Here is a 27007-nt window from a genome sequence, read left to right on the forward strand (position 1 = left end):
CAACAGTCTGTAGGGTAAAAAAAAAAAATTAAAAAAAAAAAGGAAAATATTTAGAATGTTAAATTTTAAAATACTTCTTGTGTAGTACAAAAAAGGCAGATACTCTGAAACTGAAACTTTCATTTTAGTATCATGAAACTTAGTCTGTTTTGTCTGATGTCTCTCCTTGAAACAAAAATTTATTTGAGAAAGCACAAATTTCTTTTGAAAAAATAATGTAATTTAACTAGAAATATGTTTTCCTTTGTGGCTTTGCTCTTTAGTTTTGTGCTACAAAACTTGAACTTTGAACTTGATTACACTTGATCCGGGAGACCAAGGACAGAACAAAGCCCATTGAAATCAATAGAAAGTTTTCAAGTTTTTTGAATAAGTGAGGTGGTTTGGGGCCTAAGTCTCCTGGGTTAAGCTCTTTTGGATTAATCCTACAAGGTGTATAACTCCATTAATTTGTATTGAAAATTGAAGCCCAATGCAATAACTCAATACATATGTTTCTCTATTAAAAAAAAAAATTATACATGTAGATGGTATTTCCTCTTCAATAATCGTTGCAGGTCTCTAGTCTGTTTAAAGATGGAACAATTGGAAGTGATATAAATATTATCGTTGTGAGCCTTCTTCTTTTGGAACAAGAGCCTGTAAGTTGTGTCAGAATTTTTGTGTGGTATACTTCATTTGCTGCTGTTCACAGGGAGCATTGGGTGTTCCCACATTATGTACATGAACTTTCCTTAGAGCTTTCTTAAGACATAAAGCATGAGAAGAAGATTAAAATCACAAAAACCTCCAAAATCACACTTTCTGCATTTCACTGCTGCTTGGTTTTTGATACTAAAATCTTCATTTCATATAAATGTTCTTTACAAACATTGAAATGCTTCCAGTAAGATAAAACTTAATGATTTCCAGCATTTTCTTGAAGAGAAATGGCTGGAATGAGAAATCTACTTAAGAAGTATTTAAATAATAAGATTTTGAACTGGGCTTTCCAGGATGTGATGATCAGAAGGGGGAAGGAGTCAAAAGTCCCAAACAGAAGACAGCGTGTAACAAAAGGTGGGAGTGGAGCCAATTCTTTTGGCAAGGGTGCTGAGACAAAAGAAGACAAAATCTCTTTTGATGAAAAGAAATTTGTGATGTGTTGATCTACTTGGATAATACTTTTCCTCCACAGAAATCTCCAAACATTTTAAACACAAGATTGAAAATGGTTTAGTGTTCAGCTTTATCAGGAATCAAATATATTTGTACACTGTAATTCCAACGACTGACTTCTTTGAAAATATCTATGTGTCTGGTGAGAGGTGCAGTTTTATTTTACAATTGTAATAGATTCACTCATCAACTGAATCGGTCATCACAGACAGTTAACATGGGAATACATAAGTTTATGTAGAACAAATATGAAAAAGTAATTCCCTTTTCCCTAACCAACTCTTATTCTTTCAATCACCTTTCTCAAGTACTGATGGAAGCACCTTGTTTCTGTGTCTGTGAAATATCTACAGGGTGGATTACTGATCAACCACCACGCAGACCAGTCACTGAACAGCTTTTGTCAATGGCAATCTGCTCTGGTTGGGAAGAATGGAAAGCGCCATGACCATGCCATCTTGCTTACAGGTTTTGATATCTGCTCTTGGAAAAATGAGCCCTGTGATACTTTAGGTATGATATGAAAACACATTCCGATAAACTCATGGGTGTCAACAGCAGCATCTTGATTCATAGAGACTGAAATGTTTTAAAATAAAAAAGTCCATTTTTGCACATAATGTTAGTCATCTTGAAGAGGAAAGAAAACAGTATTATTTTTACATATTTGCCTTTGAGGTACCTAGAAGAAAAAGAGTATTACTGGTATCATTGCCCCAGAAAAAGTGGCAAAATAAGCTATCTGAAGACATCCTTTTGGATTGTCACTTCAAGAAATATTTTTGATTTTGAGAATGTTTCTGAGCCACTCAGTGTTTCACTCACTTCTGAGCAGTAAAGGCATAAGGGGGGAAAGAATAATCTTTACAAGTAAAGTGTATTTTAGGAGGTTAGGTTTGATTTATACTTCTTATACAGGAGTCCCTTTATTGTCAAATAAAAATCTGCTGTAATTCCTCCATGATAAACCTGATGAAGTAGATGACCATCTTCATGCACCACAATAGACTGGCTTATTAGGACCAGTGCAGATGATATATGTATTTGGAATTCTGTAGAGGAACAAGCTATTCTACTGCTTCCTTCCTTCAGGATTTGCACCTATCAGTGGCATGTGCAGCAAATACCGTAGTTGCACCATTAATGAAGATACAGGCCTTGGACTGGCTTTTACAATTGCTCATGAATCTGGACACAAGTAAGTTTCATGAGTCTTACATGCTCCTTCTATAAATAAATATGTAAGTGGATGGAAACATAGCACCAGTTAATATAAATCAGTTAAATATGGATCATTTATAGAGGGCTATATAATGATTAGAATATATAGAGCATCCAGCTAATACATTGGCCTTATTAAATATCATCTCTTCAACAATCATAAAAATAACCACTGTGGGATTTTGATCGATTTTGCTCCCATAGGCAGAGGGACCTTATTCTGATACAGGTACCTCACAAGTGTTTCCAGTTTGATAGGAAGCTATAGGCGATTTTAGGCCAAACAGAGTCAAGACTCTTCACTCAAAGGTGTGTACTTTAGCATAAAATGGTGAATCAGCTGCCCAGGGTGCTTTCCTTTTATTTTTATTTTTTGACATTTTATATAATCCAGGTGATAACCAGAACAAACAGTAAAAGCTGACAACAATAATCTACAAGCTTCCCACACTGCTACCATGTTCTGGTAGACAAATTACTTCTATTATCAGTGTGGTTACTCCAAAAAGAGAAAGGACACTGCAGCTTACACTATGGAGAAATGATCTCTCTGAGTCTCTTAGAGGTCCCTTTCCCAGAAGACTCGGTGTTTCATAGGATCTGGGAGCCATTCATTCCATTCAACCTGTCCTTCTTTGTTCTCTCTAGCTATTTAATGCGTGATTTGGCTAAAAACAACCTTTGTGGTGGTTTTTGCCTTTCTGTATCTATATCCATTGGCTTTCTATTTCATTTCTGTGGTAATAAGACTGTAATTTTCCTAAGAACCTGCTGTCTCTCAAACAAAATCAGTAATAATCTTCCATAGAGGTTCATCTATTCTCTGAACTGATGAATTAAATCTAAAGATGATGATTAAAGAAGATCTCCTGTTTTTTCCCAAAATCATTTTGAATTACTTTCTCACAACTTTTTGCATGGTTTTGATTTTCAGTTTTAACATAGCTCAAGCTGGAGTCTGTCTAACCACTGGCAGTATAGAAGCATAGTTTCTGTATGTGGTACAAACCTGAAGTCAAGGGTCAGATGAAACATGGGCGTAGGATCTTTATTTTGTGCAGCAACGTTACTGCACAGAATATCTTTGAAAAGCAGTGGTACTGTATTCTGCTGTTTGGTCAAGGCATGAATCCTTCTGATTCTGCATGACTGAATCAGGACTATTTAGTTTTCATTGTACAAATATGCTCTACAGTATATACTATGACCTAATGTCTACATGAGTGACCCTTTCACAGGTTTCTGTACATCTGAAGGGAAACAAGGAATTAGAGAATAATCCAGCTACCAGTAAAGCCCGTGGGAATTGTGCCAACGCTTTCAATGGGACCATATATGTAAAATATATATTGTTTCATCCTCCTGTCACACAAATGCAATTTCACTGACCTCAGTACATTTTTAATGCCCTTCGATCATTATTAGGAGAGAATCAGGCCCATAGCTTATTTTCCAAGAATTATCCTCTTTAGTCTCTTAATGTCTTTCCTTCCTGTTTATTTTCTTATTTGCTTTGAGAGGTTATGCTTGGAAATTTTTTAATGTTGTTTTTTTTTTTTCTTTTTCACCACTGCCTTTGATTCTGATATTATTCAGCCTTTCTTTGGTATACTTCCATACTCCTGTCTAATAAAATGTATCTTATCTCCTGGAAAAAATCTGCACCAGATACAAAATGTCTTTATTATCATTTGTTCCTGTTTGTGTTCCTGAGACTACCTAGTATGTGATGTAAGACAACAGAATTTGGTCTCTGTGATACAGAGATTCCTGGAAGAAAAAAAACCTGTGACAGTCTTGCAGGTGCTGAGGTCCACTGTGAATATATTAACCTAAGGATTTCATAGTAGGAGAATATTGTATACTGTATAGATCACACTCTGTGATCCACTGAGTAGCTTCAGTTGTTATACATTTTTATGGTTTTCTTTAAGTAGTTCGTGTTTTTACCTGAAAGCTTAAAGGTTCCTTCGGGAATTCAGAGCCCATTGTGTCAGTGGGTATATAAACTGTGGATTCTTTGGCTGCAATGCATGTGAACAAAGTTGGTATTTTATAAAGGATTCGAAAATACTAGCTCAGTTGGGACTTTTTTTGGCCATTTATAGAAGGAGCCATATATTTTAGCAAGTTTGGAGCCTCAGCTGGTGGCAACACATGCAGTAACTCTGATGAGCCTGCAATGATTTATAACAGTAGAGAATCAAGTCCAGTAAATTAGATATTCCCTGCACGTGCACAGATTACATTCATAAAGTTGCCAATGTACTACAATGTTGAAGTAACAGATTATGAAATTTCTATTCAAAACACATTGAAATTCACAGATGTCCCATACAGTGAGTAAATATAAAACAGTGAAAGGAAAAAAACTGAAAATTAGCTATATTATATCCATAAGATCCACATAATTTATCATTTTTAATGTGTTTTTTATTATTGCTTATTATTCTTCATATTATCCTAACACCTCTCCTAGTGAAAGCAGGGAGGGCCTCATGATGCTCAGACTGAGCGAAGCACCCAGTAAGAGGCAGTATTCCCACTAAAGAGGTTACAGTCTAGACAAAGTAAGTGACAGTGTATAACAAAGGCGAAGAAAAGAAAGTGATTTGCCTGAGATAATATAGCAAGTTAGTGGCCAAAATTAGAAAAAGAATCATATTTTTATATTCATACCTTGTATTCTATTCATTCAATCCCACTTCTTTTGCTACAGATTGAATTCAGCTATGTAGTTCTTCCCTCCTCTTAGGAGGACAGTTGTTATATTGTTACAGCTGTGTAACACTGATATTTCCCTGGATTCTGATCTCCATGCCATTCACGTTAACAGGCATTATCACTACGCAAAGACAGGCTCAGACTGCGTGCATGTTTTAACCTGATAGATTTATAGGCAAGTACAAGTGTGACTGAACATAAGATCCACTACTTCCATCCATGTCACCACAAAACATTTCTGCTTCAGGAAAGAGAAGTGGTTAAACCGTAAAACTTCTGACACAGTCTGCAGCTCTAGTACTTATGTGCCAGTGTCTTGTCCTTAGCTCACATTGCAGAGCTCCCGTGCATCACCAGTATGGGACTTTCTTGAAACTTGACTATCTTTTTCTCATCAGACAAGTGTATGATGACAATAAAATCTGAATGCTAGTAATTGGAGCTTGTTTCATCGTCATAGTCATTTGTATGGTGTGTACGTTTTCATCCCTTTGGAATGAAAGGGACGAATTCCACATTCCCTGTGGGGTTCAAGCATAGAGCTGTTACCCAGAAAGTGTTTCTTCTGCCCCAAATTTTGTCTTGCTTCTGATTAACCTAGATTTTCACTCTCACACCTGATTCTCTTTTCAGCTTTGGTATGATTCATGATGGAGAAGGAAATCCTTGTAGAAAAGCTGAGGGTAACATTATGTCTCCCACACTCACAGGAAACAATGGAGTGTTTTCTTGGTCTGTATGCAGCAGGCAGTATCTCAACAAATTTCTCAGGTAGGTCAGATGTAAATCTGGGCTGGCGCCAGGGAATGTATCTTTAGTAACTGGGCTTGAATTCTTGAACAGACATAAAAATTACTTAAGTGTGAAATTCACCTCTTTTAAAATGTGCTCAAACCAATGTACTATTTGAGCCCACACACTGGGACTTACGAAGCGTATAGGTGGTATGGCATATAAGTGTTTTTGTCCTGCCTCATTTCAAAAGAATGAATTTCACCCTCCATGAATATCCTGCAGTAATGAGTGGCATATCATTCTTTCCCAGGCATTCCTGTCAGCAGCTAGGTTTATTAGAGAATTAGTAGGAAGTGAACACAAAAGAGGGCAGACACAGTGGTACCAAAGTCATTACAAAATGTAAATTAACATTAGTGGCCTTTCTCACTGGAGTTTCTCTCTTGATCTAGCTCATGTCATGAGTAAGGACATTTTACTTTTTTCATATACTGTTTCTGGAGGGGAAAAAAAGGAAAAAGAGAAAGATGCCAATTATATATGTTCCTTGTCATTACTATTATTATTATATTTCATTATTATTATTGTTAGTATTATATTTTACTTTAGTTATTAAACTGTTCTTATCTCAACCTTTTTCCCGATTCTCCTCCCCATCCCACTGGGAGCGGGGGGGCAGTGAGGGAGCAGCTGCGTGGTGTTTAGCTGCTGGCTGGGGTTAAACTATGACAACTTGGAAGATAAATCCAGCGTAGAGTGACCTTCTGTATACATGGGTTCTCAAGCATATACAAAGGAAAAAAAGTAGACCATAGGGTACCTTTGGTCTTAAGCTGGACACAGCCAACCCAAAGCACGCAAGCTGCAGCCGCCTTCTGTTTGTCAATCCACACAAAGCGAATGCTGAAATGAGACAGTGTGCCTGTTCATTCTGTTGATTCCTGATTTTGGGAATCCATTTCAGGGAAAGAAGCAGACTAGATCACCTTGCTCTTGGTTACACAGGAATAAAGGGAGGAAAAGAATTTGACATCATTCTTTCTTGTTGTCACAACAGTCCCAAAGCCTGGAAATTCCTGCTTGCTTAAAACTTTGCAGGTCAGGCTACCAACAAGATGTCAAGATCTTTTGGCTCCTGCAAGCAGATATTCTCATTTCAGTGCATACCTCTAAAGCTAGTTAAAGGTACTGTATACCATATTATATGTTTTTGCTGGTCTGTAGCAAATTAAAATATTTTGATATAAAGATCATAGTCATGATTAATATACATTCTCATTACAGTACAGCTCAAGCTGCCTGCCTGATTGATGAACCTAAGCAAACAGGACAGTATAAATACCCTGACAAACTGCCAGGGCAGATCTATGATGCTGATACCCAGTGCAAATGGCAATTTGGAATGAAAGCAAAACTGTGCAACCTCAGCTTTGTAAAGGTACCTATTGATATACTTTTGAAAAGATAAAATTACATTATAGAACTGCAGTACACTAAATAAGTACAAGTAATACAGTGTTCTTCAGAGGCCTGGGCTATTTCTCTACCTTATCTTCCTTGGCAATTTGATTTAAAGGTACTGGCCTCTTTTGAGGAATCTCACAATCCCAGGGGAGTTTCAGAAGGAAATGTGTTCTTTCCAGGAGTCATAAGGAGTGCAGTTGACTACACGAGACTCATGAGCCCTTGCCTACTAGGCTAAGGGAAATGAGCAGGCAGTAGAGTTTTGATCAAAACTTGCATGGGGTGTGGCGTGTGGGGTAAGAAGGACTAAGTTTCTTGTGTTTTGTTTTACTCTTATGCATTGACAGCAAAGTCTGGAAAAGATCTGTAGGGTTATTTTAGAACAATAAAAACGTAACTTATACTCTTGACTTCATGATGAAGGAGTAATTTAGATTAACTCATTATTTTAGTGACTGCTACATTCCTTGCTGATCTCTTCAGAGAAGACATTTTATTAAATAATCTGGAGTGCTCATTCTGAAAAGAAGTATTGTCGTTTCTTTTACTCCTGTTATTATCCTGGAGTATTTTGATTTATTTTATACTAGCCACGTTTATCAGGTGATGGCAGCTGTGTTTCTTCTACAGCTAATAAACAAAGGAGGGTGAACAGCACAGTGAAGAGACTGTGTTTCCAGGTATCTCCTGTGTTTTAGAAAATCTAGTCTCTTCACAGTATTATAGTCCCTGTAGACGTGATGAAATTTTAACCTTGAACTTTTTAACACTGTTTTTGTTCTATTATAGTCTCACACTCAAAATAGTTTTAAAAAAAATATAGTGACATGGTGCATAAACAAGAAGGCAATATACAGGATATGGTTGTGCTATGAATCTTAAATCTTGGATTTTCTAAATTCAGAAAAGGTTTTATTTATATGGCTTTTAAGGTAGCAAAGGCATGTATCATTTGTTACTCTTTCTAAACACCAGGAAATAATGGGAATTATAAGTCCTATAGTGAGTACTTTTTTCTTTTCAGGATATATGCAAATCTCTCTGGTGTCACAAAGTGGGTCATAGGTGCGAGACAAAGTTCATGCCAGCAGCAGAAGGAACAGCTTGTGGTATAAGTATGGTAAGTTGTTTTATAAGTGGGACAATGTCATTCTAACTTGTTTTTAGACTGTATTGGGTCAAATACCAACTCCTGTCAAAACCAGTTTTATCCAGATCCCTCCCAGTTTGCTATCATGGACTTCCAGATCGCTCTGTAAAAGATTGCATTGCGATACATAGTCAGGACTGGTCCTCACAGTGGCACCTATCTGATGGTAGGAAGTGATGCCTCTCGCATCGAGCTATGGAATAAGATCTGGCAAATCTACATCAGTAAGAAAATCCATTAATTATAACAGAAGTTAGATCAAGGCTTCAAATTCCACTCTGATATAAACATTCCTTAAGCCATAATATTTGCTAAACAGGCTAAGGCCATCATGCACATTATCATCAATGATCACTACTAAAAGAGCATGGTTATTTGTTTTAGTTGAACCTTCTAATTTACACTCATCTATAGTTACCCAAAATATTTTCTTTTGCTGTAATGTTTCTTCCTGTAGAATATTGTTTTGATTTTCAAGTTACTGACAAATGTTCTATTTCGCTTTTTCTCTTTGTGCAGTATTTCGTAATTGAATGATAAAAGGGAGAAATCTTAGCAGAATTTTAGCAGGCTATTTTTAAATTACATGGGAAGTTTTGAGGTTCTGACAGCACAGGACCATAAATTAACACGGATTTTTTTGGGAAGAGTAAGCCAAAAAGACACTCTCCAAGAGAAGAGTTTTGAAAATTTGTACCTCAGAGATCTTCAACTCAGAACTTGGACAAATTTTAGGACAGTTGTTATCTATACCATTGTGTGGATCAGTGTCCTCCTTCAGAGTCCTTGTCCTACTGTCAACAATCTCATTGAGTTCAATGGGTGACCTCATGTTTATTAGGGTTAAGCACTGGAGCTTTTAAATGTGGATTTTTTTCTTTTTTGCATCTACTAGGTACCGCTAACTCTGATGGGATATTTTTTGGCATTCTTTTGGCAGTGGTGTCGAAGAGGACAGTGTGTTAAATATGGTGATCATGGACCCAAGCCTGTAAATGGCCAGTGGTCTGCCTGGTCCGAGTGGTCAGAGTGTACTCGCACTTGTGGAGGTGGGGTCACATATCAAGAAAGACACTGCAATAATCCAAAGTAAGACATAGATATGAAAAGGTATTATTTTTATACTAACTATTTATGTTATTAGAACAAAAAAATAGGAGTCCATTTCTGTAGGGAAATAGTATGCGTGAAAATGTTTCTAAGACCTTTCTTTCACGTCCAACATGACCAGTCAGTAGCTGCAAGACAGACATATGTCCTGATACTAGAAAGTAGGGGCTGTCTGAAGACTGCTAGAGTACCAGAACATCTACAGCCCAACTCTCTCAATTTATTTTGTGACACTACAGTTTATCAAATACCTGCAGAAGTAATGAAATGCCACACAGACATATTCACACCTAATAATTTAAGAGCAAGGGAAAAAGGTCTTAAAAGCTATTAAGACTTCTGATGAGATCATATTATCCAGGATAATAAACCAAAAATGTTTAAAGTCAATATCAAAATGGTTGTAGACAGACGTCTTGGTACGTCTGTCATGTTCTTTGCATTCTTTTGTGTTTCACAGGTCAGAATAAAGTTGCTGAACCCTAGAATTGTATGCTAACTCATGAAACATTTCTGGTATCTTCTTCTAGTGAATGTCTTATCATTGTAAATACTACTATTCCTTACAATGCTATTTCAAAGTAGAGGTAAAGTGTTATCTGACCAGCATCTTTCCCAAGTACTCAATTCACTTCAACTTACAAGAAAAAAAGGATTTCACTGTTTCATTTCATACACAGCTTCAACAGGCATAGACACATGTATTCTTCATTGCACACAATAAAAACAGCATTTAAACTGCAGTAATAAAAACCAGAGAAAATATGACACAGTTTATATGAGGCTGTAAAGAAGCCTCACACCTACTATACAGTGCTGCAGTAATAATAACCACGCTTCATATACTATGTTATAGGAAAATGTGAGTTAGTTAAAATAGTCTTTATTACCCTCATTCAGTCAAGCCAATTTTTGCAGATTTGTAGCAGAGCATTTTCTCAACCTCTTCTGTTGTTTCTCAGTATATTTTGATAAATAAAATTACTTGGATAGTTTCCTTTATTAAACTATTTAGCAAGAGTATGCAGAGTCTCAATTACACGTCATACATATATTTTGGTCTTCCTACTTTGGTCCCTGTTTTGCCTGCTAAATTTATGTGTATGCACATTGTTCTTTGCATTTATTCATAAGCCTTCCCTTGGTCTCCCTGTGTGACAGAAGAATGTCCAGTAGTTGAAATGTTTCAGTTTGGTGCACTATTATATCTGATAATGATTTCCAATGGTCTTCAAACAGAAGCTCTAACACGGTGTCTGTTACTGTAGCATTATGTATTTTAAACTTGCATTCAGAGTGATCTGTCTGTTCTAATTAAAGTAAGACTTGATGTAAGACTTGATGTAACCGAGTAAGACTTGATACCAGAACTGGATCATGTTTATACTAAATTTAATTTTATTATACTAGTGATAATTCAGTTAGAGCAAAGAGAAGATACTATAAATCTCTCTCAGAGTTAGAGTGATGAAATGACAGGACTATAAGTAAGCCATCCCCACAACAGTGTACGAATATCCAGGTAGCTGTATTTTCCATCACAGCACTTTTGTATAAATATGGAATCATTAGAAAAATGATACTATCCATTTTCAGTGTTACACCACATGGAACGATTTATAACCTAGTCACTGTTCATTGTTCACCTCTATAACTACACATACACAAAGAATGATTCCTTTCTTTTTGAACTTCTGAAATATATTTCAGATGTTTACATATTTCAGTACATATATGTATATTATTTCATATGTAATATATTTATTTCACTTTTCCTAATCCAGATTTGTGTAGGAGCTAATGTTTATTTTGTTCAAAAGCTTGATAGGCGATTTTGGATAGCAAAATTTTGAGAATGACAAAGAATAAAATGTATTTCTGTAAGAGATTAGGACAAGGGGTATAGATCTCTGAAGAACTGACTGGACTGTAAAATGAGGTTTTTAAATAAGTAGTCCTTTTTTTCAAAGTAACTGACTTCTTACGAACATTGAGGGAGATTTCTAAGTTTCCAGTGATTTTAAAGGTGACGCGTTATTAGAAGCTTAAAGACAGGTGAAGACCACAATTTCAGGCTGCCGCTTGTTACCTGTGTTTGTATGTGAAATTCTCCTCTTGCGAATAATATCCAACCAATTCAATTCCCTTTCTCTTGACAATTTTAAGACAGACCTTGTGGCCACACCCAAACAGCTCTGGGTATGGCTTCTGAATTACCACCGGAGTTATGTACGAATTCATACTAACAAACACCTATGGAGGTCATCTGTAGAACACAGAACTATGCAGATTTGCTAAAATCATTATGTTTCTGTAAATTCTCACAGTGTAATTTCATGGATCTGGTTTTCATACATGACAACGTTTTACAATTGAGGTACTTTTCCAAGATAGAAATAGATTACATAATTTAATAGTTTAGCTGGGAAAGAACCTGAAGAGTGCCCCAGAGATTTAAAGTAATACCTAAATCATATCTGTGGGACTGCATCCTACCCACTTCACAATAGTGCATTGTTCAGTAAGAGTAGAATGGAGTTTTAGACATGTATGCAATCAAAAGACTACATCAAAATTGCTTGAACACGTCTTTTTAATCTTTTGTGTACAATATCTGTAACAGTGACTACAGACAATGCAGATGTAAACTGATGCAAAGTAATGATGCCATTTAAAATACTAACTAAAAATGAAGACTATGAAAGACCTTGTAGACCTTTCAAATTCATGCAGAATAAAATAGTCGAGCTTCGTGATACTACCATGATATGGTCATAATATGAGCAGAAATGTTCTCACTTGAATTTAAATGATTACAAAACATGAAAAAATAGGAGTCCAGAATTTCAGAGTCTAATTCCCTTCGTAATGCATAAAATACTTTCCTTGATCAGATTAATTCCAGGATTTCTCACTCTCTGTGTTGCATTGCAGTGACTATCCATCTTACTTTCATGTTCATGAAGTCTAGTCTTAAAAGGGTACTGCAGAATTAATTGAAGCTACTCTTGTAGCATTTTAATATTTGAGTCTTATATGAAGTGGAGTATTTACATCTTTGCACTTATACTCCTTTTCCAAATCATTCTTTGGAGACTGTTTTTTTGCTGGCCTTTATCACCGAATTTCTCCCTTTTCCAATTATCCTCAGCAAGGCCTCAGCTCTAGCAGGATCTATTCCTGCAGGTATCTTTACCTATGCATGCCAACGCTGGGGAAGTACACAGATGGATGAAAAGTTTAGGCTATATCTGTATTAGGAACACTGTACCACTATAGAAATACTGGAATACTCTCTGTGCAAAGTGTTCCGTTGTAAGAGCAGTTATACTACCAGAGCTTCTGTAGGCAGTCAAACCAAAATGTACTGGTGGTATAAACATCACCAATAAAAGCGTGATTTTGTCAGTGTAGATAATGGTCTTTTCTCAGAAATCTGGTTTTGTACATCTACATCTAGTTTCCTGTGTATTACTTAACTCTTACTGACATCTTGTTGGTAAAAAACGAAGGTGGGGAAGTTTCCATAACTCTCTGGCCAACAGTTTCAGTAATGGGAGTGTACTGTAATATTAAAATGCTGTATCAGAGCTGGGAAACAGAATGCCTCTTTCAGTGCTGCCTGAGTTTGGTGGAATTTTATACCATCCTCAAATGCAAGACTGTGGCTAGAAATCACGATCGAGCCATAAATAATTCTGTTATATTGCTTGTTGGGGGTATTTACTTGGAAGGAGGTTGCTTCTTTTCCTTACACTAAAGCAGATTTGTTCTCTGGGGCTGAAGGAGCTCAAAAGTCATACATGTGCTGAAGCTGTAAAGAAAGCCTGTAGAGAATTGAGTAAGGACCCAACGGTTTGGCTGTCTTAACTCAAAGCTCTCACCAATTGCACAAAGTCAACATAAATACTCCCTGACTTCACCGATGTTACGTATCCTCCCTGCCCTTCACAGACTGAATTGCCACCAACTAGGACAGAAAATTTGACTTCATTTTAAGACCTTCACCATTATACCCAGTGTCAGTGTAGCTAGTAGGTGACCTCAAGAAAAGTCACTGGAAGTTGTTTTTTTTCCCACAACATATTTTGCTGGTGCTTTAACGCAGTTTTAAATAGACTAGCAGGTGGGTTTCCACCTCTTCCTTTGAAAGACTGTTTTGTAGCCCCAGAATTCTAGAAAAGGCAGATATTGTGTACATTCAAAGCTGATTCAAAACATAAAAACCAAGCCCCAGCTTGGTTAGAGGGTTAGACATATGAGGGTTAGAATTTGTAATAAAGCAAACAGAAAAAGCACCTGGATTTTCTGATCCATATTGCACCAAGCTGTCTCCATATTACTCCAGTCAGATGCATGTCAAGAGAAGTTGCATGGGGTACTTGGTAAGAGGAATAGTTAGAACATAGTGTTTAGGGATTTAAACAAACAATATGTTGCAACTGTTTCTTTTATACTATTATTATTAATTATTATTGTTAGTTAATATATAATTATTATTCAGTATCTTTTATATTATTCTAATTTTGTTCCTTAACGTGTAACATGGGCAAGCTGTCCACTGAAAGATCATAGCTTGTCTTCCAAGTATGTATGTTCCCTAATTTTTAAAAATCGTTATATAAATGTGTGCAAGTGCAGCATTGTTACATTTCTTTTCACTTGACGCAAGAAATTGTATAATACGACAAAAAGTTCTTAGAATTTGGTGTTTTGAAGATTTGGCTCAGTACTTGCAGATGTATATCTGAGCATTGTGAAACTGCAAAAATAACATCAGTGAATTCCTATGTAGATCCATAAGGAATACAAAAGTGAGTGAACACATTTCTCAGCAGCTTGTGAGACCTCTCAGTCACTTTAAAAAGAGCAAGTCTTACATTTTACGTTGTTTTACAGTCGTGTGCATAGACCAAATAGTCAAAAAACTATTATTCTGATAACATAAGATACTAGCAAAGTAATAGTATATGCTGTTTTCATTCTGGCCAAAATTAAGGGAAATGCCCAGGTAAGGTTTGCTGAAGTGGATGTGACATGTTTGAAGTTATCCATGAATTCCAACATTTTCCTAAAGCAGGACAACTATGCACAGTCCTTGTTTCCTTTGACTATTTAAAAGCACATTTCTTCAAAATTATTTACAAAACAAATGAACAACCAAATGTAATTATTCATTCTGTTTATGTTTGATCAGTGTTATGTTATCCTTTATTAACTCTTATTGTGATAGGTAATTCTTTGCACATGTTCATTCCTGGGTTACAGCAGAGTAAAAATAGCTATATAACAAGATTGAAACCAGCCAATACAAAACAGCCCTATAAATTCAAATTAGTGAAAACATGACTCACCTCTAGATGGTTGCATCTCTGCTGAGTTTGCAGTGATCCAAGTAGATAATTCATGGCAACTGCTTTGCTTGGTTTTAGGGACCATGAAAATTAATGGCCCATATAAGAAATACTGATCTCCTAAGACAACATGTCCTCTCGTTTTCTCTGTATTCTCATACACATGTAACATGCCAATCACACAAAAAGTAGGTTTTGCAAGAGAATTTTTTTTTCTTTTTTTTAGGCCACAGTATGGCGGCAAATTCTGCCAAGGTTCCAGTCGTATTTATCAACTTTGTAATAATCAGCCATGTCCAGCAAATAGCTTGGACTTCCGTGCCCAGCAGTGTGCAGAATACAACAGCAAACCTTTCCGGGGATGGTACTACAAATGGAAGCCCTATACTAAAGTGGAAGGTAATTATGCCACAGGTCTCGTGGACAAAGGCAATCGCAGGAAGCGAGCTATAAGCTGTAATTCATCCATATTCTTTGGGCAAATATCACCCTGATGTAAGCAAATAGAAATTCAGTTGGCTTATTTGAGATGTGTTTGCTTTCTAGCATAGTTGAATCCGACCTCCTGTGTGATACTGCCTGTATGAACATGCAGAATTGATTTTGGTTGTGAATTTAAATCTTTGTCCTTAGTGGGACTCCCTGGCTGTTGCTACCCCTCTCTTTCATTTTGTATTACATATTGGTTAGTGTAAAACCAAACCAAAACAATTTCCATGGATTTTTCAGCATGGGAAATATGAGCTCCCACAATAACACTACCAGAATCTTCCTTCCTTTGGAATGTTCTCAGATTTCGAAACATAATAATAAATCAACCTTTTGACTTTTCTGCTGGTATAGTCCCATGAGAATTGGAAAAACAAACAATGTACTGGCATAAATTTTTTAAAGTCATCATTTACTAAGAGATCTTTATAAAGTTTGAGTCTCAATAACTATTTCTTGTCTTCTGTACAAGCAAAGTTCATTTTTACTTTACACATCTTAATTTTGCAAATATTTTGAATTGGTATTCATTTTTACCAGATATACAACAAATATTTTCTGCAGTTTGAAAGCACAGTTTGTAGCTGCAGTTGCTACTACTTGAATAAAAGTGGCTGGATTACGTCACATTGTAGCTGCTTCATTTAGCACCTGTACAAATTTGCTTTTGATGATAATAAGTGTATAATTATATATATATACACACACACATACATGTAACTTTCATTCATAGCCTGATTATATTTTCTTCAAAAGCCTTTGCAGACATTTTCATGACTATTTAGAAACCTATGTCCTAACAGCCAATGTGAACAGAGGAAAGAGGAAATATGGTTTCACAGCATGTAACAATGGATGTTGTATAATAGGGAGAAGAATGCATCTTGTTTAATAGAACTTAAGGTAGCCTACATTGGTTTTAAAGGTAGGGGCTGCGTTTAGTAAAAGAAATAGGAGCTTAAAATTAGGGACAAAGGGCATAATTTTCAAAAGCAAGATGTCCCCAAGTGACTCTGAACTTGAAAATGCCTGTCCTTACTCTCTTAGCTGCTTTTCAAAATCTCCCCCAAGATCTACATTTATAGTCCTGAAAACATGATCTGGTTTTCAAAATTGCTACAGATGCCTTGCCTCTGTAGAAAGTACTACTGAAAATCCAGCTGCTTATTTAAGAATAAAAAGATACTACTTTCAATCCAATTTTATGTTCTTCAAAATTTTGTTATGCTGTTTTATTTGTTGCACTTACTATTTGTATTAAAATTGTGTATTTCGGCAACTGTGACAATATTTACAATTGCAAGACTGTTTTTGTCTATGTAGAATTAATCAGCCCTTTATAAGCATAACATACCATCTGTGTATAAGAAGAAATTTGATTGACAATGGTTGGGATTTTTTAGCGGAAAAGCGCTTTTGTTAGGGGAAAATCTGGCTTTCAGCTGAACTGATCATTTGTGCCACCTTATATCTTTTTCAAATTTTAACTAAAAATTAAATAAAATTATTACAATCTCCCATTTCGCTTAATAAAAAATGAAATTTGAAACTGTGAGCCAGTGGAACTGAAATCAGGGCCACATCAGCAGAGCTAATGCAATGTGCATGTTTTCACACTGGTTTTGAATTCTTAGTTCTATGTGTGGAGAGTCAAACCCACATGTTCTTTTAAAATAGCATAGTATAAGCTACTGTATTTGGCTATATTTCTGCCCATCTTGGGGTCCTAATACGTCGCCACAGACGGTCCTTGTAGCTTGTCATCGAGGATGCAGGAAGAAACAATAGCAGGGTGCCTTTTTTTTTTTTTTTTTTTTTTTTTTAAACTGTGCTGCAGGTCTGCTAATACTTTCCTGTGTTTTTTGGTTTTTTTCTTTCCCAGAGGAAGATAGATGTAAATTGTACTGCACAGCTGAAGACTTTGACTTTTTCTTTGCAATGTCCAGCAAAGTGAAGGATGGAACTCTGTGTTCTCCAAATAAATATGATGTTTGCATTGATGGAATATGTGAAGTAAGATAAAATTAAGTTTCTTACAATCCTAGTGTCTATTTTTTTTAAGTGGGTAATTGACTCCTTTATGGAAAATGCAGCTGTTTCTTCAAATTCCCTTGTGTCCGAGTCCTTCACTTGTGCCTTTTGGTTGCAGCAAGTAGGGTGTGATCATGGACTTGGTTCCAAAGCTGTATTGGATGCTTGTGGAGTTTGTAAAGGAGATAATTCAACGTGCAAGTTCTTTAAAGGCCAATACTTGATCCAGCACAAAGCTAACGGTAAGGAAAGCTGTTCCACATGATCATCAACTCATTGCTCTGCTGTATCCCCACGTAATATATATGACTCCTTGCTCATTAGGGCAGTGGCTAAAAGTCCAGATGTGAACTGAAAATCACAGGGAGAGTGAGAGGGGAGTTCGCATTTCTCCTGTTTCTTGGTAACAAGAAAGCTATGAGCATAAGTCTTGGTTAGTTAATTTGCAAGCATTCCTCTTGTTTCTTAAGCCACATTTTCCCTTTACGTGTGAATTTCCTCTTAAAAGAGATTTTAGGATTCAGGTGAGTGAAAAAATAGCTGTCAACAGCTCTGACAGGAATGGGACTGTAAAAGATATAAAAAGCGATACACAGCATAATGCCAAACATGACGGTATTTCCATGTCCATTTTCAAATTAAGTTGACTGGAAGCTGTCCAGCTGGTTCAATGGATGATCCAGTCACTGGGAGGTGGACTTTTCTTTAGTGGACTGTCACAGGCTTCTTGTGAAATAATCTCACTATGTCGCAGTTTCCCAGGCATAAAATGCAGATAATATTTCTTTACCCACGGGGGTATTTTGAGGATCCATTTACTGTTGATCATAAGACATGTGAATACTACAGTACTATAGGCCAGGAAATTGTTTAGGATGTAGTAATACAGAGATACAATGCTAGAAAAATAATCTAAACTGAATGCTCTGTGAAATTAGCTGTGTGCAGTGCGTGTTGGAGATTGTCAGTGGTGTCTCATCTGACTGTAGAATGAGTGAGATTTCTATATGCTTAGAGTGCAATGGCTCACAGCAGGGAGATCCAGTGGTATACAGGGCTTTGTGAAAGCTCTCTGCATCCCACTGCATCTCACCGCAAAAACCTTGTCCATGATGGAAGCAGTACCTTCCAACTAGTGTAGGGAACTACAGGGAAAACACAGTAAAACAATTCCAGTGAAACCACCATTAGTCTGTTCTGCATTTTTCTAAGGTGAACTTGCTTTTTCTTGTCTTTAATAACAAAGAAAAATTCCAGGAATTGAAATACCTCAGAGTTACTCTGATTACAGGCTGCATAGGGGGGTTAAAATCAGAACTGGTTTCTCCTTGTGAAAATGGAGTAACTTTGGTGGATCAGAACAACTGTCTTCAATATCTTTTAAACTGCAAAAATTTCAAATTGGCTCAAAAATGGTAAGCCATCTCTATCTGTATGACAACTGCAAAAATGTTGCTTACTTCTTTCATTTCAGACTACTATGCCATGGTCACTATTCCAGCAGGAGCACGCAGTATACAGCTCCACGAAATGCAAATCTCCAGCAGCTACCTTGCAGTGCGCAACCTCAGTAAAAAGTATTATCTGACAGGAGACTGGACAATTGACTGGCCAGGAAAGTTCTCTTTTGCCGGAACAGTTTTTGATTATCAACGCTCTTTTAACCATCCAGAGAGTCTATATGCAGCAGGACCGACTAATGAGACGCTGGTCTTTGAAGTAAGCTTTCTCCTGTTTATTCTTCCCTTGATGTCTATTACAGAATTAGTAACGACAGCTTTAGCTCTGCACTGTAGCTCTCAGCAAGATTAAAGAGTAGCGTTGAGCCACGATAGTATTCAGACGTAATTGTGTGGTCATGCTAGATTGAAAGGCCTTTCACCAGTTCAGCAAGGTCTGAAGTTTTGTAAACTGTCACAAATTCAGTGAAAAGGAAGGTGCGTAAAACACACCAGATAGATAGCATTATTTCTCAGTTGCTGCACAATGGTCATAGAGATTATGAACGCATCCCATAAATAGTATACCATAAAATTCAGTGATGTAAAAATTAAATCTAACATTATGGCAAGGCTTAATGGTAACAGTTTCAAATAATGGTTCTGAAACTGCAGGCGCATGTAGCCATTTTTACATCTACCTTGGGACACAGATGGTCAGAGTACCACACATAGGCTCTTGTGTAATTTCTGTTGATTCAGTTTTATTGGTGATAGCATCTAAAATAATGAATTTTATATATGTTTATCTCCCAGTCAAATTTATATCACCTACTCGGTCCGCCAGATGTCCCGTGTTGAAACTATATTTAGTAGAAAGTAAATTTGGTACTTACATGGTTGGTTCCCATGTTACAATTTTGAGGTTGGCCCCTAATAGTTCTAAGAAAAATCTCTTTCTGCATTAGGTTACTTACTAGATTTTTTTTTTAAATGCATCAGAACATCTGAGGGTCAATTTCTGGCTGAATCACTGAATCCTTTACTTCCTGGTAGCTACATCAGTTTGCCTGCTTTGTTAAAAAGCTCTAGCAAGTCTTCGGCTTTGTAACTCATCCATTACGTCTGTTTTGATTAATCCTTCCCTGTGAGAAGGAAGGAGCCCTCCCCAGAAGGGATTCAATTCCTTCCCACACCTTCCAGCGATACTCTGGTCAGCTCACTATCAAACACATAGCTTTCTCTGGCGTGCACTTGGGGAGCGTGGAGGCGAGTGCTGTACCCGTTCTCTGAGGCAGCAATCTGCGGTTCCTTGCCCCATCATATACCGCTGTAACTGAAAACTGCTCTCTGCAGAAGTTTAGCAGGAGTGATTAGCTGAGAACTCTGCATCCCGTCTCCCTTACACAGCTTTGTTCTGTTAAACTAAGAAACACAGTAAGTATAGACTGTGACATGAAATATATTCTTCAAGGATTATTTAAACTTTCACAACTATTCAGTAAAGTGTTTATTTGGAATACTGAAGAGCCTTACTGCTATTCATACTGATTGAGTAATGTACTTAAACGTACCTTTAAGAACCACTCGCGTTCATGGACCATGAACGCATGTTAAAGTACTTTGGGATGAACACATGTTTTAGAACAGACAGTTTGACATGGGCTAAGGGCATGTATTTTCACCAATTACTATCACAATTTGCAATGCCTTTTTAAAACATTTTTTCTCAGTTGAAGAATTTTCATTTTAGGTATGTATGTTAATAGGGATGCTTTAGTCCAAGGAAGAGTTTGGTCTACAAGTTACAGACATGCTTCCCTGCCTGCAAATCATCTCCAAAATAGCCTTACACTAAAGAAACAAGCAGGCTTATAAATACTATGAAATGTTAAGCTGAACTCTGAGGAATCTTATTTGTCATAATACAAAGTAGATTGAACTGTATTATTATAGAGCTAAAGTATGAATAATAAATTGCCTGCAAGATGACTTACTTGGCTGCGTATCATGCACATACTTTGCAGAATAAAGATTAAAGAAAAAAATTTTAATGCCAAATAACACTTCTATTTTCATCCTATGAAATTATGCTAAACAGTTTTATTAAGATTTAACATTTAACTGGAGGCTATTGCTCCTTTGAGAGCTTATTTAAACTTCCCTTGTATTTTTATTGAAATACCTACACCACTGGCATTGGTAACTAGGGATTCTAACGACTGGAAATGTTACAGTTACATATTCCCCTATTATATATATCTATGAGCTGTAGTTAAGATTTTTTTCCCTTTCAGTAATTTAAGCAACATTCAACAAACTGAATTCTGAAAAAAATGCAAAATTTTGTGTGTTCAGAGATCTGCATTATTTATGATTTACCAGTAACTCTAAGCAGCAAAAACGCCAAGGAAAACTGAAGAAATATGCTTTTATGAGAAAACACGCATATTGCTGAAGATCTATTTGCAGCAGTAATAATGAAACGAATCCTCCTTCAACTATAAATACCAGAAACTGATAGAAGGCTGAAAAAAGGAGTGTTTAAGCATACCACATTGTAGCTTTGTTTTTAGTTTTCTCTCATCTGTAATTTTCAAAGCAGCATACAAAAGAAGTCCTGCCAGCAATTTTTTATCCAATTAAGTTGGTTTTCAATAAGATAAGGCTTTCCAGGGTTTGGACCTCAACTTCTTCCTGTAATCTTCAGATATTTTTTCTTCATTTTTTAATTAGGTTGTATTAAGAAGAAATTTAATACTTATTTTCTAGATTAGTTTTTTTCCCAGAAGAATTCAGTGCGAGCCCTTGTAAAAATGCACACTGCAGGTATTGAGAAATGGAATAAATTGCACACATGAATACAGGAACTTTTATTATTCAGGTGGGCAGAAAATATAAGGTTTTGTAGGCGTATTTATTGCCATTCCACTATGATCTGAAAGACAGATTAACACAGCTTGTGCCTGTTTAATTTTGTAGTCATAGTTTTGCTAGACATTTGCGTGGTGACTCAAAGGGGCCAGGTTTTTGACTGCATTTCTGACTGCAAATCAGCCTGCATGTATCCAGAAAGTTCAGGTCATGCACGTCCTCTGAGCAACATTCACTGGAGAGGATGGGACCAGTGCTCTCCAGGTCCAGACAGGTCTGGCAAGTCTGCGCTCAAGGCAATCACTTCCTTTGAAATGCAGTCATTCTCCAAAATATTTTCTTGAAAGAGACATCTAAAGCATGTATTAAGAGAGAAGGAGGAAACCCAAATAAGAAAAAAAATCTTAAAATTCCCTATTGTCTTGCATATCACAAGTTCAGCCTTGCAGTTCTACGAAATGTTTTGTATTTATATCTTATTGTACAGTATGTTCCTATGCATCTATTTTTCTATCAGGTTTTTCAATAGTTCAGCTAAGCATGTATCATTTAATCAGACTTTGCAGTCCTAAACACTATTCAAAAATGGATAAGAAACAAGAAAAAGACTGATAAAGTGCTTTTCTTATTTACCCTGGAATTTCACAAAAAAATAAATACACATATATATATTTACATATATTATATGTATGTAATTATGGGAATGAGTCATACCAAAGAAGACAAAGGGCAGTGAATCTGTAATTTAACTAGGTTGTGGGAGAAAAAATACAAACTATAGTGGCCAAGTATTTTCTAAGGAGGAGGAGAACATTGTGAGATGAATGTGGAATTAAATATGTAGGACTAGTATTTCCTGAGCACAACTACTGGAAGTATAAATGCATAATGAGATTTTAGAATTCATCAGAACCCTTTCTGGATTGTTCAAGAATTAATTTCACAGATGGAGGGAAGGCAGAAACCAGTAAACCGGTGCCCTTCAGAATTTGTGTATCTGTATCCTTCTGAAGTTAGTATTATTGATACTTTAGGGATTGTGGGTTTGTAGAAACCAATAAAAGCTGAAATGAAAAATATTCATGGATTCAGAAGGCAGTTCCCGAAATGATCAGATTTGGGTTAGATGAAATAACAGACAATGGTCAAAGGGGTAGAAATATGATAGTTAAATGATAATCTAGGATCAGAAATTAATACCAGGTTTTTAAAATAGGGTTTCTGTAGCATAATTGTCTCATCTTAAATGGAAACATGCTGGAATTTTTTTTTTAATGTAGTTGAATGTATTCAGCTCATATATCTGTCATTTGGTCATAGGTAATCTAAGGTCAGCACTTTCAATTTAAAGACCTTGTCAGTGTTTTTCTGTTAACTGAAAAATATTTAACTTGAGGAGAAACAAACAGTAAATTCATCATTCATTTATCTAGCTTTGCAAATAAGGGCTGCCAGTGGGCACCACTAACTGCTGAAAATACTTTCCAGAAGAGGCTAGCAGAGAACAAGGGACATTGCCATCCCAGGGCTCTGTCAATACAGAACTCGTGTGAGGTTCACTCGTGACATCCATTTGTTGAAATATTCAGTCACCCTCCACGACTCACTCGAATTACGGGAAAGATTCTGAAAGGGCAAAAGAAACCGAACTGTTACGTGGGCATGAAAAATATTGCATGACCAGCGACCGATAAACTGACTTACAAAGACGAGAGTTTAATCATTTGGTTTTCCATTGCATAAATAAACGGATGAAGAATTGACTGATTTGAGAAGCCAAATACGATTTGAGAAAGCACTGTAAAGTTTTTCAGGACGAGATAGGATCAGTATCCTCACTGAAGTTTACCTCAAACTTGGTGAAATATTGAATCAAGAAATTGTGAAATCTTTGTGAAAAAAGATCGTTTATTTTGACAGCAATAAGTAACAGATGGAAAGGATGCTTTGCAAAGAGGCAGACATTCAGGAGAAGAGAAGGTGAACGGAGCTTCAAAGCAGGAATATGTCTAATTAAAATCAGTAAATCACTTCCTCTTTATCAATAGGGGGGGAAAGAGAAAGGCAGCCAGGTGGCATGACTTTACTGATGATCTAGCTGCCACTCGGAGAAAGCCAAGTTGCAGTTATAAAGCATTACTTTTATTATTAGCTACTAGATGATAAATTTGTACTGATTTCCCCTAATGAGAAAGTAAGCTAAAGAGAGCTAAGATCTGCTTATAAGATACAGATGTTGATTCAATACAACAGATAAAAGGGTTCTCCTTTAGTGAGGAGAGATTAGCTGGACAGTATCCCTGAAGGTTGTACATTTAGCATGTGAATAATAAAAAAATGGAGACACAGTAACAACAGAAGATAAATTTGAAACAGCTGAAGTAGAAATGAGATCATACCGGACGTTTCAAGGATATGCTTTTTTTTTTCCCTTTTAATGACCTCAGTGGACTTTCTCGAAAAACAATAGTTTGTCATAAGCTTTTAGTTAAGATTGTGTTTAAAGTGACTTTAGAAATATTGAGGAGATAAAACCCCTTTTGTTTTAAGGTTTGGCTTAAGTAACGAATGGGTAATTTTTTCCTTTACTGGTGCTTTCCCAACAGGTGTTCTCTCACTTTCCTTTGAAGCTCCTGGTGTTAGCCACTGTCAAGGATCCCATCCAATAACTGCCCATTCAAGACAACAGTCCTGTTTTAAAACTTGTTTTAAACAGTTTCCCACCAGCATCATATGTTGCATGCTTAAATTTGTCCTACTGAAACCAGAGTAAATTCATAAAAGTCAATGGAATGAATCTTGATTGAACAGAGAAATCAGTATCTGGCTTAGGATGCTGGATGTTACAATATTTATTAAACAGCATGTAGATTCACAGTGGGTGAAAACTGCAGGTCTCGCAAGCATAACACAGCTCTGGTGTACTTGATGGCTCACTGCAGATAGCTTAACTCTGTGACATCCACCTAAAGAAATTATCAAAGACTTACAAGTCATGGGAGTGACCCAGGAAATGTAGATGCAGTTTGAAGACTCAGATCAAAGCTACCATGTATGCTGGGATTCAAAGTTTGGGCTCGTGCCCATTTTGTAAATTATGCACATGCAGAATGAGTAAAGAAGAAAATAGATGAAGCACAGATGGGTAAACAGTAGCTATTCCTTTACCTGGCTTTTTCTCTATGCTCAGCTTCACTCTGTAAGTGATTTGTAAATGTCTATTAGTCCTTCAGAGAGATAACGAGTCATCTTTTAAGCTTGTTAGATGCCAGGCATTAGCATGCTTTCCTATACATTGGACAGAATATTATGGAAGAAAGAGGAGTTTATCTTGTGTAAATTAATCTCTCTTAAATCAGTGTGTTGCAAGTAACTTCACATACACATCTTACAATAAAAAACACCTGAAAAGCACAGAGTCAATCATAACAAAGCAATGTTCACAGACTCTTTAAAAATTTGACGTGCAAAATGGAGTATTCTATTGGAAAATTAGGATAGCCATAGGGAAAAGAAAAATCTCAAACAAAGGAGCAGATGCACAGCTAGTTTAGAAAATTCATTGGTTTAGCTTTGAAATCAAAATTAGCACCAAAAGGAAAAGGTTCTTTACTCAGGAGAATTCAATTTATCCATTGTTTTAACATTTTGTGCCCTAAGCGAAAGCCACAGTTCTTTTTCTTCAGAATAGATCTGGCAGATTCCAGCCGTAGAGTCTGTGGTTTTTGAACTCAAGAAGCTGTAAATTTTATAACTCTGCGCCCTGCGGTCAGAGCTGCTGAGTGTTGTGTCTGAAGTCAGGTGGTTGGTGTGTTAAAGGTAGACATTAAACAGTTCTATTGAGGAACTGGAAATGTTTAAGGAGGTTGTTTGCCAGCTGTAAATTTGGGAGCAAATGCCAGTTGGCTGAAAAGATGCTGGAATGCATCCAGTTAAGTAGACTAGCACTGGAGGTCTTTCCAAATTTGTAAGTCTGATAACTTGGCTGTATATGCAGACTTCAGTTATTGGGTTGTTAAGGACGGGCTTTATAATGAATGTTTGAAAATACGATAGAAAACTTTTTATATGCTCATTACTTTGGCAAAATTGCAACTTTGCAACAGAATTGCATTCCTCATGAAAACTTGGTTGAACATTATACATTGTACACTATTTTTCAGCCAAGTGCCAGGGACTTCAAAGTATATGGTTTTGTGCCTTGCAATATTTTGTCTCCAGTACTTTTCCAGACTTCGATTTTGCCCTTTCTCTACGTAGCTGGGATGACACAGGAGGAAAGAGACCTGACTGTGATGCACCTCTGGCTTTGTAAACATTCCCTCTTGTAGTCTGCTGGGTGGGAAGGGGCTCTGGCTTTGGCTGCTGGCCAGGAAATGGAGAGGAAGTTCCCTTCATCTGCCTGTTACAACTGTGTCTGCTTTCCAATGCGCGAGAAGCGGGTGTAGCCCAAGGTCTTAAAATGTGTATGGCCCAGCTTGCCTGGGGTGCAGGATTTACCCCACAGGCCCTCACTCAGCTGGCGGCTGTGAGTTTCTTACATCATTGTGTGGTTGTTCTCTGAAGGGATAGATACTAACATGTCTTGTTCTAACTCGTCCGAGATCATTTCCTCTTCATTCCCTTCACCCTGTTGAAGCACCAGGAGAATATTGCTCGAACAGGAGTAAAACTGGTTGCCACTTTTATCTTCTCATCCTCCCTCTTCCGTGTTCTGAATTCTGTTGTTCAGGATGCATCCGTTCTGTTTCTTGCCTCTACTATCACAAAGTAAAAAGCACTTTCAGAAGACAAGTGTTCAGTCTAATACTTCAAGATATTTTTATTAGAAAAGTTTTAAGCTTCACTGGTTTTTTGGCCGCTGACATAGCCCAGTTTTATGACAATTGTCAGAATCAAATGAGATGAGGGCTAACCCTTACACAAGGTCTTGAGGTAGGGACAAAACCTCCTCCTCCTCTTTTGACACATGACTTATTAAAAGGCCAGATAGAATTTCAGCTTCTGCACTTGAAGGAACACAGAGCACCTACTGAAATGGGAGAAAGTGCATCCTCATAGAACCATGAAAGAGGAAATCTGACTTTGACTGTTCATACATTAGCCAGATCTTTTCTAACACAAGAAGAAAATAAAGCTAGTCTCTGAAACTGTTTCTGGCTGCCTAAGATGCTGAGATCTGTGCTAATACCTTGGACTCGTAGGACCTTCCAATGAGTAAAAGCAAATTAAAGCATTTTGAGGTCTGGTCTGTAAGA

At 36.8% G+C, this 27007-nt stretch overlaps 1 protein-coding gene across 1 annotated transcript in view; it reads left to right on the forward strand.

The window, feature by feature from the left end:
* The window catches only part of ADAMTS18 (ADAM metallopeptidase with thrombospondin type 1 motif 18), a 78093-nt gene that overhangs the window by 33224 nt on the left and 17862 nt on the right, over positions 1-27007 (forward strand). Inside the window, exons 6-16 of the mRNA XM_050903978.1 lie at positions 558-641; positions 1512-1671; positions 2251-2356; positions 5737-5874; positions 7123-7276; positions 8327-8422; positions 9393-9541; positions 15143-15315; positions 17288-17418; positions 17555-17678; positions 18911-19155. Coding sequence (XP_050759935.1) covers positions 558-641; positions 1512-1671; positions 2251-2356; positions 5737-5874; positions 7123-7276; positions 8327-8422; positions 9393-9541; positions 15143-15315; positions 17288-17418; positions 17555-17678; positions 18911-19155 — 1560 coding nt within the window. The remainder of the gene's footprint in view (positions 1-557; positions 642-1511; positions 1672-2250; positions 2357-5736; positions 5875-7122; positions 7277-8326; positions 8423-9392; positions 9542-15142; positions 15316-17287; positions 17419-17554; positions 17679-18910; positions 19156-27007) is intronic.

The sequence above is a fragment of the Gymnogyps californianus genome, chromosome 12 (assembly GCF_018139145.2).
Source record: "Gymnogyps californianus isolate 813 chromosome 12, ASM1813914v2, whole genome shotgun sequence".
NCBI lineage: Eukaryota > Metazoa > Chordata > Aves > Accipitriformes > Cathartidae > Gymnogyps > Gymnogyps californianus.